Raw genomic sequence first — 21107 nt, 5'->3', positions numbered from 1 at the left:
TTCATTGCTGTTCATTAATGTAAAGTTAATCTCTATGTATAAGTTTTGTATAAGTTGATTAATAGAATATATTGTTGAATTTTGTTTTTGATTCTAAATTTTTATCTGCTGTAATGAGTATTAATATCTTTTTATTGATTATTTTATTAAACCTTAGGAGTTAATTAAAAAAATTTTATTTTGTGAATTTTTAATGATAAATTATGAACAAGCTATTATGTAAAATTGTAAAATTTTAAATTATATTAGTTTTGAAATTGTTGAATTTATATATTTAAAATTATATATTAAATTTTTAATAATTTTATTTAATATTTAACTAAACCGATTGAACTCCGGTTGAATTTCGATTGGACCACTAAACCGTTGAACTAGTCACCTTACTAATTTATTGATCGGTTCGGTTCTTACAACCTTGGTATTTAGCAATCACAATTCTTGAACCTCATCTTCAAACTTAATTCTCAAGCTTGACAACTGATCAAGAACCCCTTGAAATTTATTCAAGTGATCTAATACTAGTAACTGATTCATTGTATCTCAAAATTCATCAACATATTCAACAAGTACAATTTATTATTGCCGGACTTGGAAGCATATGATATGAGGATTCAATTTGATTCCATAAAGTCCTAGCATGAGTCTCATTAGCAATATGATTATAAATATTATCATTCACCCATCGCCTAATAAAATCACAAACTTGATGTTCAAACTCACATTTTTCATCTGTTTTAGACTCTGGTTTTAGTGTAGCAAGCACTCATAGATTTTTTATAAACAACAAATCTTTCATTTTATTTTTTCATAGATGGTAATTAATACCATTCAAACTTATCATCCTAATAGAATTATTTGCCTCCATCTTGCAAACAAGTTATAACCAAATCTTTAAAATTGAGCTTTGATATCAAATTATAGAAAAAAATATACAATACTCTACTTGCAAGAATTAAAGAAAAAATAACAACCACTCATAAATAAATAACAGTAGCAATAATACACCAATTGCAGCGAAAAAAGCACAAAAAAATATTAGAAATAGAGACAAGAACACACCAAGATTTTTTAACATGAAAAACCTCTTCAACGTGAGAAGTAAAAATCACGAGTCACCAAGACCAGAAAATTTGTTTCACTATGATAAAAATAGAGTACAAAGGAGTCACAAATCTCTGCACAAAACATGCATACGACAAGCCAAATAATCCAAGCATCAAAGCTTATAAAAACAAGAACCAAGAAGATAAAATACCACAAAAATATAGTCGTTATTGTGTGGCCAATATCTCCAACTATAGACCTCTTATTGAAGATCCGAACAGTAAAAATAAAGAACTAGGTATTTAGAACACACTGTCCAAATTTGAGCTCGACCCAACGGTTAACAAATCTACAACAACTCATTTATAAAGACAACTTTGTGTATATGCGAAAATACTTTCTCTTTTCTCTTTTCTTCTCTCTAGTGTTTGATGTTCTCTCTCAAATGAGACCACTCTCTTACAGCAAAGAGCAACTAAGAATTTACATACCAATACACTACAACACACGCGGTGGTTCCCTGCGCCGAATTTCCTGCGGTTTCACAAGACGCAGCAACTAAGGGTGGATTGCTGCGATTCATCTCCAAATTAGCCTTCCGACACCAATTCCTTCTGCTTTTGCATCGAACCCACCAAGCCCGCTGCTAACCCCAACCGATTTTCTAACCCAACCGCGCCTCATTATACCCAAAATCAAGTATCTTAGAAACCCGCCAAAGGAGAAAGCAGAGCGCGCGAAACTCTTCCCTAATCTACCGTGGCCCAATCTGTGACCGTGGAGTCTCGTGCATGTCCATCCAGCCCTCTCCCTCCTGCCGTCGACCCTGTCCGGAATCAGATCCGCAGTTCAGCTCTTCATCGCGCGAACACATAAGGGGCAGAGGCACGAAACACATCTCCCCGCGCCCATCCTTGCTGCCGTTCAAACAAAGAACACAACTACAGGCTGAATCTTGCTTCTCGTTGCCGGTGGATCCATCGTCGACCAGCATCGTGGTTTACAATTCTGGTATGTAGAAAACCCCTCTTTTCTTGTAAGGTTCTAGTTTGTTCTTTGCTTGTTAGCTCTGTCTCGCATATGAATTGTTAATGTTAATGAGGTTGTATGAGCCCTAAAACTAGAAGTAGATAATTTCTATCAATTATATCTACAATTATAGTCCAAAATAATGAATCCTGTTATCAAATATCAATGAAATAACAGATTGGTTTGAATTTGAGTATATACTCTATCGATTCGAAGCTCATTTAGTGGGACTAATTAAGAACTTTACACAAATTAGCAAGGGTCTAGTTTTAGAGATGTGGTGCTATGGAGTTCAATCATTGGGAGCTATGCGCAAAGAGGGGATGGCTACAAAGCCTTAAAGCTATTTAACAAGATGCTGGGCGAGGAAACTGAACCAAATCATGTTACTTTGCTCGAAGTAATCTCTGCCTGCACAAACTTATCTTCACTGAAACATGGTTGTTCATTCCATGGCTATGTCCTCAAATTTGGGTTTAGTTCACACATCTCTGTAGGAAATGCACTTATAAATATGTATGCCAAATGTGGTTGTCTGGATGGCTCAATTAAGATATTCTTAGAAATGCCAAATAGAGACTCTGTTTCATGGAGCACTTTGATCAGTGCCTACGGTCTTCATGGATGTGGTGAACAAGCATTGCAACTTTTTCATGAAATGCAAGAGAGAGGAGTGAAGTCAGACGCAATTACCTTACTCGCTGTATTATCTGCTTGTAATCATGCCGGTCTTGTAACTGAGGCGCAGCTGGTATTCAAACAAGCGAGTGCAGATTGTAAAATTCAATTAATCTTAGAGCACTATGCATGCCTTATTGATCTTCTTGGAAGGTCAGGCAAGCTTGAAGATGCAATGGAAACACTGAGAACCATGCCCATGGAACCAAGTGCAAGAATGTGGAGCTCTCTGGTATCCTCTTGTAAGCTTCATGGAAGATTGGACATTGCAGAAATACTAGTCCCACAGCTTATAAGATCAGAACCAAATAATGCTGCTAACTATGCATTGCTGAATATGATTTATGCCGAGCATGGTCATTGGCTTGGTGTAGAAAAAGTCAGGGAAATAATGAAACTGCAGAAGGTTAAGAAGATTAATGGGCTCAGCAGAATTGAGGCAGTAGATGAGAGGTTATAGCATAAAATAATCTTGTTATTATTGCTTTTTTGTTTTTTTTTGTACAAGCGCAGTAAAGTTCATATAATTATAGATAATCTTGTTAATTCATAATTATGTCCTGGTTACTGTATAATGTATTTTGCTCAGTAAAAGTGTTTAGCCATTGAAATTAACAATTTGACAAAATGGCCATTTATAAATCTAGTTCAAAACTTCATAGAGTATCAAGCATTAAAACAGAAAATTTTAAGTGAAGAAAAGCAAGAGTAATTAATAAGTTGAGAAGGTTCTTTCCTATAATTGGTTGTGACATCAAATCAGCCTACTTGATGTATGTATTGCGTGTTCATTCAGAGAATCACTAATAACATTGTCACGGTTGCAACTACTCTTAGAATCACATTGTCTATTATCTTATGCAGTGTCTTGTTCTCTTGCATATTTGAAACTACAAACTCAAGAAAGTGAACTTCTATTCCAACCATTTTTATATGTCTTCCAATTCCAAACTCGTGCATTAACAAACATAGAACCAACCCCCATTTAATTTGCAATCTAAAAGTGAATCATACATGCAGTACAATATTATGATTTTGTATAATTTCTAAGGTGATTTTACTCTCTTTCCGCCACTTCAATATATTGTTCTGTTTCTATAGAATTTCCCTTCCTTATTTCTTTTAATTAGAAAACCTCACATGATTTATTATAATACGTGTCACCTAAACCTTCAACATTATGGTGTGATCAAAGAATGAGTAATTATTTAATAGAGAATTAAATCATGGGGTGATAGTGAAGATCAGATGTATAAGTTGCTGTCAATTTAATTAAGATGTTGGTCGAATGCCATTAATGTGTATTTATTTTTTTATTCATTCTAATGATTGACTTGGTCATATAAGAGTTTGTCTCATGGTGGTGGTGGTTAACACTGGCCATGTCAGATTGCATGAACGTCGAGACTGGCATGGCTGGATGAGCAGCAGCTGCATATTTAATGGAATGGTAAAGATTAGACCAATAAGAAACACTGGCTGGTTAATAAGTTATTGCAAATCAAGATTCAGGAAGCAAGAATTCTGTTTAGTGTTAACATAACAAAAGTTAATCACAATATAAACTGAGATTGGTAAATGGAGAAGCTCACCAAATGAAGTGAAGATAAAGTTTCAGTTCTAAAGTTTGATATGTGTAGGACTGTTATCTTTGCAAAGAACTCAAGTAATATATTATGCCAACTTGTCATGTTTACCAAGGTATCTAATTCCGCATTTGGTATAAAAAGGTCAAGACTGTTGAAGAACGATTCAAAGCTTCTGTTGAGGACCGAAGAGAACACTTGGAATCCCTCCTGCGTGAGTGCACGAAAGAGGACGCAGGTACATTATTAATAGAAAATTACATCATTTTCTTCCCCTGCCTCATACTTCCTGATTCATCTGATAATAAATTGGCTTTAGGATTTCCACTTTCTATGTTGTACTATAGCTTGGTTTGCTTATTGGGAATGAATAGAAATCCTAGCAATGTGTGATTGCGTCATGTCAATCATCAACTCTCCTAAAGTCTGATTCTTGGCAATATTCTTTGATTGTACATGTATTTATGTTTATCTTGGCTGGTGATTATTCTTATCCAACGGAACTTCTTATGCTGTTAATAAGTTACACTCTGTAACATTCAGCTAGCTTAGTGGTTTATATTTAGTTTTATTTATTTATAATCAAGCAGTGTGAGTTGTGTTGAGGATAGATATATGATTTTCCAACTATGCCGTGAAGTTAACTTACTATATATTAACTTATATTTCATAATAGAGAAGTTTAATTAGCAAGGGTGTATTCCTGAACATCTAATAAACAAGGATACCGCAATATGAAAAGGCAATATGGAAGATGGGAAACAATGGCTGGAAGTTAATACTAACTATTTTAAATTGTTTAGACTAGCTAATGACGTTTCAGGAAGACGATAGTGCAGTATTTTTTTGTTCAATTTTTTCTGTTATTTATATTTTTTGTTTTTTGTATTTTTACACTCTAACTTCTGTTCCCCCCCTCCTTCTCTTTTTTTTTTTATAAAGGAAGCTCTTCTTTTCCATTTCAATTTTTCGCTTTGGAACCAGAAATTCTTTCTTCCAGTACTTTTTTACCAGTGCAGAATTAGAACATGAGTAAGCAACCTTCCATCTACCATTTATATGCTATCTATTATCCCGAATACAAGTACCTTTATCTCTGTTTCATTCCCAAGTTATGCTCCCATTCTCTCTATGGGATTACTTATTGAATTAAAATATGGTGTTACTCTCCCATTAAATAACTGTGATAAATTTAATTTATGCCTTCGGATTACTTATCATTCGTTTATACGATATCGTTAAAGTAGATATAGACAAGAGTTGGATCTCGAAGCCTCGAGGTAGTATCGATTATAGGGCTGGCTTGGACAAATTTTTGGACTTCGCATTTGCGAATGCATCATCCGATGGGATGATACATTGTCCATGTCCTTCGTGTGGGTTTCGGATTTTCCAATCTAGAGAGGATGCCTACGATCATCTGCTGTTAAGACCGTTTCCTGCTAAGTATACCTTTTGGTTACATCACGGCGAGAGACGCGTAGGAGAGAGATCTACTGAGACACAAGAAGCTGACCCGGATAGCGTCTGCCAAGATCCAATGCGCGACATGCTTCATGAGGCATTCAACCTGCCAGGTTTCATTCCCAATGAAGAAGAATCAGGCAACATGGATTCTGGAGGGGACGCCGAAGAGTTGCCGTATCTGTACAGTGAACCTAGTCAAGCGGCCCGTAATTTTGATGAGCTGCTTCAGGATGGAGAGCAGGAGTTGTATCCGGGATGCACAAAATTCTCAAAGCTGGCATTCTTGGTGAGGCTATACCATATAAAGTGCCTGTGCGGAGTGAGCGACAAGGCTTTCGGAATGATACTAGAGCTACTAGGTGAGGCCTTTGAGCATGCAAAGATTCCGGCCTCACTCCACGATGCGAAGAGGACCATACGAAAGCTCGGCATTGCGTACAAGAAGATAGATGCATGTCCGAATGACTGCATGCTATATCAAGGCAGCGACCAAGAACTATCTAGGTGCAAGGAATGTGGGACGTCGAGGTGGAAGCAAAAGACTAGGAGGAATTCCATTGTCTGGATCAATGTAGTTGTTAAGAAGAATAGGAAGCCCCAGGCGGCGAAGGTTCTTCGTTACTTTCCCCTTATTCCACGACTGCAGCGGATGTTCATGTCTAGTAAGACATCGACTGACATGTTGTGGCATAAGAAAGGTTCTAACTCAGATGGTTTTTTGAGACATCCAAGGGACGGAGAGGCATGGAAGGCATTTGATAGAAGATATACTGACTTCAGTGGTGATCCGCGCAACGTTCGCTTAGCCTTGGCTAGCGATGGCTTCAACCCCTTCGGAAATCTCAGCTCAAGGTACTCGATCTGGCCCGTGATCCTGATCCCCTACAACCTACCCCCATGAATTTGTATGAAACCCAGCTCTTTCTTGCTGTCTATGATTATTCCCGGTCCCAAGATGCCTGGTAATGACATAGATGTCTACCTACAGCCCTTGATAGATGAGTTGAAGCAGTTGTGGGGTGGTGTTGATACGTACGACGCTAGCGAGAAAAAAACATTCAAGATGCATGCTGCGTTGATGTGGACAATCAGTGATTTTTCAGGGTTGGGCAACTTATCTGGGTGGAATACGTACGGTGGGAGAGCTTGTCCTACGTGCAACTTAGATGCTGAGCCTAAACGACTCACCTTCAGTCAGAAATGGTGTTTCATGGGTCATCGGCGATTTCTGAGTCAAGGTCACAGATTTCGGCAGGACCGGGTCAGATTTGATGGCAATGTAGAGGTCAGACGTCCCCCCGTAACATGTTCGGGTGGAGATATTTTGAGACAGTTGGATAATGTGCATGCCAAGCATGGCAAGAGGCAAACGGTTATCGGTAGAAGAGCACGCGGACAACAGGTTGCATTACAAGATGAATCTCTTTGGAAAAAGAGGAGTATATTCTTTGAACTACCGTATTGGGAATATAATTTATTGCGTCACAATCTGGACGTGATGCACATAGAGAAAAATGTGTGTGACAACATACTGAACACGATACTGAACGACAGTGGTAAATCCAAGGACAACCTCAAAGCTCGAAAAGACCTCCAACTGATGGGAATTAGGCATGAACTCTGGCCTCGAGAAGATGGAAAGTATCCCACTGCAATATTCTCCATGTCGAATTCACAGAAAGACGTCTTTCTTAGGAATTTAAAGAACGTGGTCTTCCCAGATGGCCATTCGAGCAACATATCTCGCTGTGTTGACCTACAGCAGCGAAAACTATCCGGCTTGAAAAGTCACGACAACCACACGCTTATGGAACATCTTCTCCCAATTGCTATAAGGAATGTATTGGAAGCCCCAGTGGCAGTCGTCTTGGCTGATTTCTCAACTTTCTTTCGACGACTATGCAGTAAATCTATAGACCCTCAACAACTTCCTCTCCTACAGGAACATGTTGTCATCACTCTTTGTCAACTGGAGATAATTTTTCCACCATCTTTCTTCACAGTCATGGTACACCTAACCGTGCATTTGGTTGAAGAGGTACGCCTAGGGGGCCCGGTGCATTATAGGTGGATGTATCCAATTGAAAGGTAACTAAATGACTAATTTTACAATGCAATTATATTGAAAGCGAACAACCTAACATCCATATCTTGCTGGTAAAGGTACCTATGTCGTCTCAAGCAGTACGTGCGTAATAGGGCAGCACCGGAAGGATCGATTGCCGAGGGCTACTTATCCGATGAGATTCTCACTTTCTGTTCACGATACCTGGATAATGTTGAGAGCAGGATCAATCGACCATTACGTGTTGATGATCGACCGAGCGAAGATGTGACTGTTACCGTTACAAGCATGTTCCCATCGATTGGCAAAGCGGTGGGGGCTTCAGCATGTATGAATCTTTCACCAACCGAGAGACTCCAAGCACATCGTCACGTATTGGTTAATTGCACAGCAGTGGAGAATTTCTTAGAGTAAGTGTAGTTATTTCAGCTCGGCCGATGATGTACCCCAAGGCAATATCTGTTAAACCATTTGACAATAAATCCATGTGGTATGTCCAGGGAGTTTAGGGCTAGCAGAAAAAGACAGCTACGAAGTATTGGGAAAAGAAATGAAGCCTACATTGACAAGGTTGTCCACAGAGAATTCGCCGAGTGGTTCAAGCATGAGGTAAATCTTCTGCATGGCTAATCCATTTTTAGTTTCGATGGTATCTTGCCTTCTTTTACTTAACTAAAAAAAAAGTATATTTCATTGGTAGATACCATTGGGAAGTACTATGCACCCGAGAGAAATGCAGTGGCTCGCATGTGGCCCCAATATTCAGGCAAGGCGCTTTACGGCGTACAATGTCAATGGATTCAGGTTTAGGACCCTATCAAGAGAGGATGGAATGAGAACCCAAAATAGCGGGGTTTGTGTCACTTCTGACACTAGAAGTTATGCAAGCGCTCGTGACAGTAACATGGCTGTTGGATGGCTGTTGGTGGCGTCTCGTATTATGGAAGATTGGTAGACATCATTGAGCTGAATTACAGTGGTCAGTTTTCCGTGGCCTTGTTTAGATGCATATGGGTAGACACCACGTCTGGTAGAGGCATAAAACAAGACATTTTGGGCCACACCTGTGTCAACTTTAGTAATCCGATACACACTGGTGATCGTGAAGATGACGAGCCATACATTCTCGCATCCGAGGCTCGCCTAGTATACTATGTGGACGATGAAGTCGATAAGGACTGGAGTGTAGTAATCCATGTGAAGCCGAGAGATTTGTTTGACATGGGTGAATACAATGAACACTGTGAGGTCGAACTTTCCCTCCAACCAAATCCGACTGATTTGTCTAAGCATGATGTTGACGGTATTTCATTGACCAAAGATGGCGACTTGGAAGAACCCACGACTGACGCCATTGATACCGGAGAAGAGGCTGCTGATTTATAGATAAATTTGGCTTGCAATATATGACGTGCACACCAATATAAAGAGAGTTATTTAATTGTTTTTTATTTAATTTTGGTTTTTTTTTATGGGTTTGTACCTTCAAAATTGATATCCTTGACCCTTATACTTAGAGTTCTCTTGCTCAACTTTTATGTGTTGGGACCTAACAGGGAAATTGGAGGAGAACGAGCTCTTTATGTGTGCAAGCAGCTTTCACTTCATCCACTCGATGCAAGAGGCATCTCCGTTCTCTTCCCTTGAGCACGCAACTTCTTTCGCTCGGGAGTTATGGTTCAACAATTCGCCTATTAGATCATGGTTGGATGCATTCTCCGCACACAGGCACATAGGAGTTGCTATTAGTAGAGGGCCTACTGAACTAATATCGGTACGTGGTCAACCTGGCCCACCGCTCATGAGTCCTTTTACATCGTCTACCGGCGACAACTATTTGAGTGGATTTAGTATCTTGTAAACATAATACAAAGCAAAATATCTTATGATTTGTATGACCTGTAATGTTGTAGGATTTGAATCAACTCGGAGCAAAGTACCGGAAGAAATTTGGCTTCGAATTCTTTACAACTACAGATATGAGACATTCGCATAGGATATTAGCGGAGGTGAAGGTAAAAAGTCAGTTTACACATTAAATCTATGATTTGCCCAGATGGAACCACTTATATTATATTTATATGTGATATTTAGACATATGCCATCAATTCTTTTCTTCACCACTGCTTTCTCAGGTACAACAATCTTTTCTGGATCTAGGCTTGTGCGTTGTCAAAACGGTAAATTTCTAAAAAAATACAACAGAACAGGTTGATCAACAGCTGTTTTGTGCTGTCATGCTATTAATTGACTCTTTTCAAAAAACTCATTATTTAAATAGAAATCTGTTTTTCTTGTCTCCTTCTTGGTCATACTTGCTGATTTGCATTCTTTTGGAGTTCTGGCATATCGATCAGGCTCTCTTGCTCATTCAATTACACGAATCACATTTTTTATTGCTCCTTCCTATCACTTGAATTGCCAAATTGTACTAATGATGTCAATGGTCTGAGTTTATGCTGGTGTGTTGTGAAAATGGGGAATCATTTAGATGCAAAATCTTTGTTTCTTGTCTACTTCTTTCTAGCAACTTTGAGAATTGTTACCATAGTTCAGATTTCATAGGCACTGTCTCCCTAGCTCTTGGATTGCCCCATTGTTTTGAATATCACTTTGTTCTGATATAGGCCCGATGCGAGAACAATCTCCTGGTTGAACTGGATATTGCATCCAAACAGGAATTCATTTTCATAGAAAGACAACTTACTAAACTCTGGGAACGTAAGTCAAACAAGCCTTGCATAATATAGTAACCTGACCCTGTTCTCTATAAAATGTGTAATCTTATTCCAATCGGTTTGTTATGCTCTATCTTTCAGGACTATCTGAAGAGAAGCTTCAAGAGGACACAGACGACATAGGGGAGATAGTTCAAGACTCAATGGAAGAAGAACTACTGCCCAGCAAGAGTTCTGATGAGGTTGCTTCGACCGGTCAAAAGGCTTGTTTGAGAGATTATGACCTCAATAAGATACCAGACGAGAACGAGAGACTATGATTCATCTCTAGTTTGTATTCTTGTGATGGTGTCTTGTCGAATGATATTTCTCAGTGTCTATTTCCCTAAGGGCCTGTTATGTCTTGGATGTTATTTCTACCACTATCTTGAAGATTCCCTCCTCATTCTTTTTTTTTCAAGGCTGTGCACATGTCATTTAGATGAAGACACGGATTTTGGTGATACCATGTTTTAAATATTTATTTAAAGATTATTATACAAAGAAATTTAACTAACGTGATAATTTATTTTGTAGTTCATTATTACTCTGTCTATCATTATGAATTTTTTGGCTTATTTGAGCCAGCTATTCAAAGAGAACCATTTAAAAATTTGTAGCAGTTATATAACATAAGTGTGTTGAGTAATTGATTTGAATATTTAACATAATTAGACTATATACCATCCGGCAATAATGAATTTTACATGTTGAAAATTGTTTTCACAACAAATATTAGGTGTAGAATTTCATTTTTAGATTTGAATTCCAATATTCACTTACATAATTCAAATAAGCAGTTTAAGGGGTCTCATCCCCCAATATATCGAATTATGCCATGGAAAATGAATCAAGTATGTGTTAGTGCCTCCTGCTTCCTCAACACACGCACTTAAAGAGGATAGAAAATGAATCATTATCTCTTTCGTGGATCAAAGGTAAATAAATCATACTGATAGCAATACTATAACTTAGGCACATTGATAACTTTCCATTTTGGTTGGGCCCATTTTGAAACCAAACACAGCTCTATTTTTTCATAGATAGATAAATCCACAGATAAATGTTACAACCTTTTATTTTGGAGTTCCCAATAGCATCATTCTAGCTATTTATTTTATATATTTTTTTCTTGAATAACCAAAGAAAGAATACCATTAATATATTATTATTATGAAACCACTGAAATTGGAGTAGTAGTATTATAATTGAATCCATTCATTCCTTTTTTTTATAACTAGTCAAACTGGTTTGAATATACTAGTATAGTATTATACTATCTTTGACCCATATCCGGAGGATCTCATTCTTTCCATATCTCAAGGCCCACACTTATTCTAAATATTTAAATACCTAGTCACTCCTCAACCCCACTTATTCTAAATATTTAAATAGCTAGCCACTCCTCAACCCCACTCCCACGCTAACTGAATCCTTATTTTCACTACCCAAGTCGTCGGATCAGAGCAGCATAGTCGGCATTGTTGCGCCCTTAGCTCCCTCACGGTACCGTCAGTCAACTCGTCTTCCACACGGTTGTCGTCCTCGTTAAGGTAACAACTTCCACCTCTATCATGCTAATACTTATGTGCCTAATAGTGGATCAGTCCTTATGATCGTTGAGATTCTGACCCTTTCTATTCGCATGCAACCAGTCCATTGTATTTAATTTTTTTCAACTTACCACTACCTCCCCTTCTATGTGGGTACGAATATTCACAGATAAATTATAATTGGTTTTGGGGGGAGGGGGGATTGCATGTTCATATCTTCAATGTCATTATAAAAAGGGGTTAAATAATTAGCCTTTGTTAGTTTGATCTTATTTCTAATTTAATTTTTCACATTTTAGGCCTATTTTCATGACTAAAAAATCGTAATGGTAATGGTCATTCTAATGGAGTAAGTGGTGCTAATGCAAAGAGTGAATAATAACTTTATGGAAATTTACGTTATTTAATTCTTTTGCTGAATATTAATGATGGCAGTTAATTTTAAGTATAGTTTCTTAGTTAAAAATATCTGTAATGAGTACACCTGTAATAAATAGGAATATTAATAATTGTAATTAATAATCTAATGTACTGGACCTGGCTTATACAATTCAAGAATTAAGAAAACTAGTAATTTATTTATGCAATGGCTGGATCATTTGGAAAAAGAGATTATATTAATGTAATTAATATATGTACGTATATATACGGGTATATATATTGGGCGTAATGCTATTAGCCTAAGACGCGATGGTTCCTTTACCAGCCTGTTGAGGTAGATAATTTTAAAATGAGATAAAAATTTATGTTGGTATGCTACATGTGTTTACATTAGGATTTTAAGATGCCCAAGAAAGCTCGTTTCAAGAAAAACGCAAGAGTGTCGCCACCACGTCAGCAGCCTACAGCTGCACCTCCTGTGTCTCCACCATCCGATGACGATGACTGGCTCATCCCTCCACCCCCCAGTAATGGTGGTGTCTCCAGTGGGGCTATTCTGCAACCCTTTCGTCCACCCAGGAGCGAACCAAGACCTGGGACACATGCCGCTAGCGGTTCACAAGTGACGGAACCGTGCAATGAAGACATTGACCGGGAGGCGCAAGAGGTAGATTCGTCTGAGGAACAAATTGAAAGGATTCTAGAGAATTCTGATGCTGAAAAGCGCAAAGGACGAAAGACCACTGAGTTTTGGAATGTTGATCTCATTGGTAATCGGTGTTGAACCATTAAACTTTTTAATTGCTTAGCTAATGATATGTGTATGTATGGCTTACATGTTGGGCAAGTTGAACACGTAAATACCATTTTTTTAATTTTTTTTATAGATTCTGAAGGAATTGTCAAGCCAGCTAAAATGAGTGTGAGAGAGGCTATGGAGCGGTCTCTTAATGGTAGCAAGATCATACTGATGTTCAATGAAGAACTGCAAGCAGTCGGAGATGGAGCTGGCCTGTTGAGTGGCATTCTAGGAGCACTGGGTTCTGATTACAGCAAATTTTCTATCTGTGAAAAGAGTTGGGCAAAGGTCCGGGGCAAAGATAGAGTTTATGATGATTGCATAAAGGTAATGACTTTCGGCGTTGTTTAATAATATCTAACCTTAGAACTTGCAACTACTTATAGCTGAACATTGTCGTCGCAGGAGATGTTCCACTTTTAGGATAGCAATGGAATAATCAAGAAAACACTTTTACAGCAAATGGGAAAGTCCTGGAAGGACACAAGGGGGAGGCTGTATAACTCGCATTACAAACCATTATGGACACTTGAGCAGAATCTTGAGAAGCGCCCGGAGGGAATTCCTAGAGAGCACTGGAGGTGGTTCATTGACTATCGTAATGATCCTGGAACAAAGGTACCCTATTAATTTAGTTATGATCAGGCCAATTCAATCTGTAACACACATATTCAATCTGATTGAGTGATTTAAGCGGTTCAATTCTAATAACTATTGATCCAAAATCTGATCTAATATATGTAATTATTTAAATAATGAAATCCTTTCAAGTCTGAACATGCAATTTTGATCATTTTTTGATATGATCTGATATATAAAAATAATTTTTATTACAATTGATTTGAATTTGAACCCTGTTATTTAATATACATGTGTAATTAAATTTAATATAAACATATATACTCAGCACATGTCACGGTCCAGTAAGAATGTTTGGCTAAAATCATAATATAAACTTCCATGATGATGAGATTGATGTACACCACATTTCATTAGTCCAACCTTGTTGTTTGTATGTTACCGTATAGGACTTTTGTTTTAATGTGAGTACCCCTATTATTATAATTTATGCAATATTATAATTGTTATTGGGCTATGTCACAGATGCCTGGTAAAGCTTTTTTTATAGGGGTTGTATTTGCATATTAGAAATACAATAACATTGTTAGCTTCTTATATGTAAATAGGGCCCGCATGCATATACCTATTGTTCTTGGTACAGCAATACTTATGTTAAGACTACGTACAGTTTATTCAATTTCCACACTTTCATGCTTATTGCCTCCTGATTTTGAGTCTATTGCAACGTAGGATACATATATGCTACATAGTTATATTTATTACTTTAGTGAACAGCAGCATATTGTTGATTTTTAATAGGCGAAGTGCAAGCAAAACAGGCTGAATCGAAAGAAGCAACTTTACACGCACACTGGCGGTTCTAAAAGCTTGGCTAGGGCAAGAGAAGAAGAGGTAATATAAATTTGTAGTCAAGTATAACTGGCATTTAGTGTTGATTTATTTATATAGTAAAACAACATAGAATTATTGGAAAACTCTAAAGAAGTAATATTCATGGCATAGTTTGTATTGTCACAGTCAGAAAAGCAAGGGAGGAAAGTTGGTAGAGGAGAAATATTTATCCTAAAGCACAAAAGATCTGATGGAAGTTATATACATGAAGAAGCTCGGAAGATTGGTGTAAGTACAGTTAATCATTTATGCTGTATCATGTTGGATTTAGTTATTAGAATGTCTTGAGAATGCTATTAGCCTAGTGAGATTGTGTAATTTTATTTATGCTGGCAGGAAAAAATACATGAGATTGAGCATCTGGATGAATCTACAAGATTATTGTCACAAAATGATTCCCTTGCCCAAGCTCTCGGTAAAGAGCACCCGGGTAGAGTGCGTGGGATAGGACACGGGCCGACACCAAGTCAACTCTTCCGTCCGAATTCGCAGCCGCCTATGGATAGAGCTCAAGTAGAAGAGACCCAAAGGATGCTGTGTGAACTACAAGCGGAGGTGACAACGGCAGAATTGAAGCAAAAAGCAATGGAGGATGAATTAGCAGCTGAGAAAACGAAGAGGCAGGCAATAGAGAGTGTGCTGAGTTATCTGGTCCAACAGCATTGTGGGGAGCTGCCTCCGGACATCGCTGCACGGATGAATTGTTTGGACGGACATGGCAGAAAATAGAGATTAGGCTTTATGTGATACTCTGTCTTTCAGTATATGTTTAGTTTATGTTAAGTATGCAGCATTAATTATTAGCCAAGAACTTTACCTTTTTGGGTGACTATTAAAATACTCTATTGAGATTATTAAAATATATATGTTAATTTGCTTCGCAGTTAAATATTCATGAGCTATATTTCCATAGTGCAGAATTTTAGATATAAAAAAAGGTATAATAATATTTAAATAAAAAGGATGAAAGAAAAAATTAATAAAATATAAATAAAAAGTTTAAAAAAATTAAATAACGATAACATTGTTTAGATAAATTCAAATATATAAAAAAATTATCCAGGTTTGTAAAATCAAGCAAAGTAAATTATTAAATAAAATTATTCAGACTAGCTGCGGTTTTCAAGCACCGCGAATAACATCTCTAAAAAACAATATAGCAACTAGCGGCGGTTTTAAACCGCTGCGAATAAATGACCGTTTTAAATTTGGCGGCTGATATAGCGGCGGTCATAAACCGCCGCAAAACCAATCGCCGCAAAATTCATGATTTGCTGCGGTTATGCCAGCGGTTGCTGGAAACCGCCGCAAAGTATAATTGCCGCGCCCTTATGCCTTGCGGTTCCTATTTCGCTGACAATCTGTTTAGCGGCGGTTTAAAACCGCCGCAATTCGGCAATTAAACCGCCGCTAATCTCCGTGCGTCCTGTAGTGATATTAGGACTTTTTCTTTATATAGGAAGAGATTTAAAAAATCTAATAAAAATAAGCTATCAAATTAACCATTAGAATAACATATACGTTAGAATATAAAATATATATTAGAAATGAGTTTAACTATACATATATTTATACATAAATATATAGTGCCTAATTTAATGTGTAAATAATATTTTTACATATTTTTGTTAGAGAATTGGGCGTTCACATGATAATGAGCCCAGCAAAAAAAGAAGGAAGGGATAGCATCAGGTGATGTAGGTGAGTAAAAAATTTAAAAACAGAAGAGAAGTGCTTGGAGACAGATATTAAGGTGTATTTGATTTGTATTTTTGTTTTTTCTTTATTTTTAATATTTTTTGTTTTTAAAATATTATTAAAAAGAATAGATAATATTTAGATATTTAGTTAAACAGAAATAACTCTCTTAAACTAAGTGTCAAAAATTTAATTCTTGTCTTAGTATAAAAAATTTTAAGAGTAAAATATCGTTTTTGTCCCTAACATTTGGGGTAAGTCTCAAAGTTGTCCCTAACGTTTCAATCGTCCTATTTAAGTCCCTAACATTTCAAAATTGACTCAATGTTGTCCTGTTGTTAGGGATCCGTTAATAGAATTGATGGTGGGACAAAATTGAGACGATTTTGAAACGTTAGGGATTTAAATAGGACAAAAACGTTGGGAACAAAAACGACACATAGAAATAAATTTTAATTTTATCTTTCAATAATATCAATTTTTTACTGTGTATAGTATTCAATTATTTTTTAATCACATCTAAGTAAATTTTACTTAATCACATTACTTTCATTCTAAATAAATTAATTTTAGTCTTAAAGTGTTCCAGCCCAGCCCATCAAACCAAAGACTTGCGCGATGGGTTACCGAGCTCCAACCGGGGGGTGACCCGGACGACACCCCTTCCTGCGTGAACCTGGACAGCTATAAAGGAAACTTCCAAGAAAGGGGGTCTGCCCATGTGGGACCCACACTAGTACAGACTATATAAGGGGAGGATCCTACCCCTCCGCCGGGTACGTCACTCACTAAATGCCGCCTCTTGTACGGACACTGACTGGAGCGTTGGAGTCCTTGCAGGTGGCATCCCCCTCCTCGTCAGCTCGGAAGAGTCTCGTCCACCTGCCCTCCAGACGAGCTTCGCAAAGAAGGAGGAGCCCGCCTGAGGAGTAGGGTGAGCTCTGCAGGCGCCTCCCGTGAGCAGTCGAGAGCCGTGACACAAAGAGAAAACCAACGCTCCTGATCTTCCGAGAGGTGTCCTTTCGGAGGAACAGGAGACAACAACGCAAGGATCATGCAGGAGCTCAGACATAGGGTGCAGAATCTCGAACGCGAGCTAGCGGCACGAGATTGATATCTCCCCTCCCGTAGCAGGGACTCTCGGCTGAGCATGTCGCGCACCCGATCCCCACTTAGGAGGGCAGAGGGTAGTGAGAGAAGTCGAGAGGGAGATGATAGACGAGCCGAGACCAATGCTCGGACCTGTTCCCGCACGCCTGAAAGGACCGAAGGCCACGGGGAAACCCGTTGAAATGGAGGAAGGAAAAAAATGGGACCCCATCATCGTGGGGGCGACCCCTTTCCATCCCTCCATCCTCAAGGTTCGCCTATCCAAACACTTCGACAAACCAACGGACATGAAGTACGATGGGACCAATGATCCCCAAGAAAATCTGACGGCTTTTGAAGCCAGGATGAATCTCGAAGGGGTAGGCGACATAGTGAGATGTCGCGCGTTCTCGGGGACGCTGGCAGGCTCGGCAATTTGGTGGTTCAACGCGCTTTTGCAAGAGTCTATTACGGCTTTTGCGGACAAATTGCGTAGCTTCTTAGCTCAATTTACCACACGTATTGCCAAAGTAAAGCACCCAATCAACCCGCTAGAGATCACCCAGAAAATTAGGGAACCAATGAGAAAGTTCCTAGATAGATTAAATGATGAATGCCTGGAAATGGATGGCCTGACAGATTCAGTGGCCAGTCTGTGTTTGACGAATGGCCTACTAAATGAGGACTTCAGAAAGCACCTCACCACTAGGCCCGTCTAGACGATGCAAGAAATTCAGAAGGTAGCCAAAGAATACATCAACGACGAGGAAGTAAGTCAGGTAGTGGCGGCCAATAAGCGGCAGCCGGCTAACCCCCCTCCTCGCCAACCCGTCTACTCCAAAAAATAAAAGGAGACCCCCCGGGAAGGAGCATCGACAAAGCAACCCAAACCGTTTTCCCGGGTGGGAAAGTTCACAAATTATACCCCCATAACAGCCCCTATAACGGAGATATACCAACAAATAGCTGACAAAGGGATCCTATCAAAACCTCGACAGCTGAAGGATAGGACAAGGGGAACAAGAGCATGTACTGCGACTATCACAATGGCTTCGGTCACAAGATGCAAGATTGCTTCGACCTAAAGGACGCCCTGGAGCAAGCTATTTATGAGAAAAAGTTAGCTGAATTCTCCCAATTCATAAGGGAGCTGAGAAGGCGGGAGCGCAAACGATTCTAGGAGGACCGCAGCCGAGTTGTAAAGCAAAGGCAAGGGACCACAGAAAACATTGACAATGCCCCCATGGTAGTTATCAATATGGTGATAGGACGAGACTCACCCCCCAAGTCAAAGTCAGTGACGAGGAAGGACGTCAAAGTCCTAGCGATGTCATCAGGGAGCCCAAGGATCCAATCCCGGGACCCCCCAGAATATCCTTCGGCCTGGAAGACCAATGGCTGCGTGACCTCCCGGAGAACCCGCCCATGGGGATCACCGCAAGGATAGGTATAGGCCTTGTGAAATGAATCCTTGTCGATACCGGAGCCGACTCTAACATCATGTTCAGGAACGTATTTGATGCTCTGGGGATTAGGGAAGCTGATCTCAAGGTCCACTAACACGGGGTTATAGGCCTTGGGGACAACTACATAAGGCTTGACGGGGTGATCGGCCTCCCGGTCTATGTAGGCTCGGCCGAAGGAAAGAAGTCGGTGGTGGTGGAGTTCATCGTCCTGAGGGACTTCACAGCCTACAACATCATCCTGAGGAGGAAGACGATCAATGAGTTCTCGGCGGTAATCTGCACTAAGCTTCTGGTCATGAAATTCATCACAGATGATAGGGTCGTCAGATTCGTAAGAGGCGATGTGGAAACTGCCGTCGCCTGTGACAACACCAGCCTTTTCCTAAGGAAGAAGTGGAAAGAGGGAGCCAGTGTCTTTCTAGCCGATCTAGATGTAAGGCTAGGCGAGAACCCTAGGCCAGAGTCGCATGGAGACCTAGAGAAGTTCCGAGTTAGAGACTCAGATAAAAAGTTAACCTTTGTGAATAAAAATCTCCCCCATAATCTAAAAGAGCCTCTCATAAAGATTATTAGAGCAAACGGTGATCTCTTTGCTTGGACCTCGGCTGACATGCCAGGAGCGGATCTCAATTTCTTGTCCCACTGACTTGCCGTAAAGTCGGATACCAAGCCCGTTGCTCAGAGGCGGAGGAAGATGTCTCAAGAGAGAGCTAATGAGTTGGCCAGGCAAACAGCCAGCCTGTTAGAAGCGGGGTTCATCAGGGAACTCAAGTACTACAAGTGGCTATCAAATATAGTCCTCGTCGAAAAGACAAACGGAAAGTGGAGGATGTGTGTTGATTACTCGGACCTTAACAAAGCATGTCCCAAAGACTCTTTTCCTCTCCCCAACATTGACGCCATGGTAGATGCGGTGGCAGGATATCGCTTCTTAAGCTTCATGGACGCATACTCAGGCTATAACCAGATACCGATGCAGAAATTCAATGAGGAAAAAATGGCATTCATAACGCCAGGAGGCACTTACTGCTATAGAGTAATGCCATTTGGCCTAAAGAATGTAGGAGCGACCTATCAGAGACTGATGAACAGAGTTTTCAGTGACCTTATCGAGAAGTCGGTAGAGATTTATGTCGACGACATCCTGGTTAAGACCAGCCAACTAGAGGACTTAGTCGGCGACCTAGAGACCGCCTTCATGTCTCTTCGAAGACACAACATGAGACTTAACCTCCTCAAGTGCGCTTTTGCCATGGAGGCCGGGAAGTTCCTGGGTTTCATGATAACCCAGAGGGGGTTGAGGCCAACCTTGACATGTGTAAAGCTATTCTATGGATGACGAGCCGGGAAGTGTTAAGGACGTACAGAGATTGGTCGGAAGGCTCACAGCACTATCCCATTTCCTCAGTGCATCAGCAGCCAAGGCTCTTCCTTTCTTCAACCTTATAAAGAAAGGGATAGCCTTCAAGTGGACCCTAGCCTGCGAAGAAGCTTTCAACCATTTCAAGGAAATACTCTCAGCCCCCCCGGTCTTGGGCAAGCCCAAATACCGCGAGATGCTATTTCTGTACTTGGCACTGACTCCGACCTTGGCGGCCGTCCTCGTCCGCGAAGAGGGTGAAATACGACAACCGGTTTATTTTGTTAGCGAAGCGCTGCAAGGCGCAGATTTAAGATACAGTAAGCTGGAAAAGCTTGCCTATGCACTCCTAATCTCGTCTCGAAGGCTGAGGCAATACTTCCAGGGGCACCGGATTGCCGTCAGGACGGATCAAGCCATTCGCCAAGTCCTACAAAATCATGACCTGGCCGGGCGAATGATGACCTGGGCAGTCGAGCTGTCTCAATACGATCTGCAATATGAGCCTAGGCTCGTAATTAAAGCTCAGGCAATGGCTGATTTCCTAGTTGAGGTAACGGGGGATCCTCACGAGAACCCGAACATACGGTGGCAGCTCCATGTTGACAGAGCCTCCAACCAAACATTAGGGGGAGCATGTATAATTCTTGAAAGCTCAACTGGGGTGGTATACGAGTAATCCATCAAGTTCGAGTTTCTTGT

At 39.7% G+C, this 21107-nt stretch overlaps 2 protein-coding genes across 10 annotated transcripts; both read left to right on the top strand.

The window, feature by feature from the left end:
• LOC107623159 lies at positions 1684–15702 on the top strand. Of its 7 annotated transcripts, none has more exons than XM_021114769.1 (9): positions 1684–2055; positions 4141–4201; positions 4482–4575; positions 12915–13290; positions 13408–13646; positions 13743–13937; positions 14700–14792; positions 14919–15020; positions 15129–15702. In XM_021114769.1, the coding sequence occupies exons 2-9, from the start codon at positions 4194–4196 to the stop codon at positions 15519–15521; spliced, it is 1500 nt and encodes a 499-aa protein (XP_020970428.1). In that variant the 5' UTR covers positions 1684–2055; positions 4141–4193; the 3' UTR covers positions 15522–15702. The 7 variants fall into 7 exon arrangements, 6 of the variants coding, with proteins under 6 accessions (XP_020970428.1, XP_020970426.1, XP_020970427.1 ...); XM_021114767.1 differs by having other exon boundaries at positions 14904–15020; XM_021114768.1 differs by having other exon boundaries at positions 4099–4201; positions 14904–15020.
• On the top strand, positions 6679–9243 carry LOC110268513. Of its 3 annotated transcripts, none has more exons than XR_002356540.1 (3): positions 6679–7892; positions 7990–8279; positions 8370–8411. XR_002356540.1 is itself a non-coding variant. In XM_021114774.1 (3 exons), the coding sequence occupies exons 1-3, from the start codon at positions 8158–8160 to the stop codon at positions 8822–8824; spliced, it is 486 nt and encodes a 161-aa protein (XP_020970433.1). In that variant the 5' UTR covers positions 8130–8157; the 3' UTR covers positions 8825–9243. The 3 variants fall into 3 exon arrangements, 2 of the variants coding, with proteins under 2 accessions (XP_020970432.1, XP_020970433.1); XM_021114774.1 differs by lacking the exon at positions 6679–7892 and adding an exon at positions 8570–9243 and having other exon boundaries at positions 8130–8279; positions 8370–8478; XM_021114773.1 differs by having other exon boundaries at positions 7990–8411.

Source organism: Arachis ipaensis, chromosome B10 (genome assembly GCF_000816755.2).
Source record: "Arachis ipaensis cultivar K30076 chromosome B10, Araip1.1, whole genome shotgun sequence".
In the NCBI taxonomy this organism is placed as follows: domain Eukaryota; kingdom Viridiplantae; phylum Streptophyta; class Magnoliopsida; order Fabales; family Fabaceae; genus Arachis; species Arachis ipaensis.
This window is presented reverse-complemented; position numbering and strand designations above follow the sequence as displayed.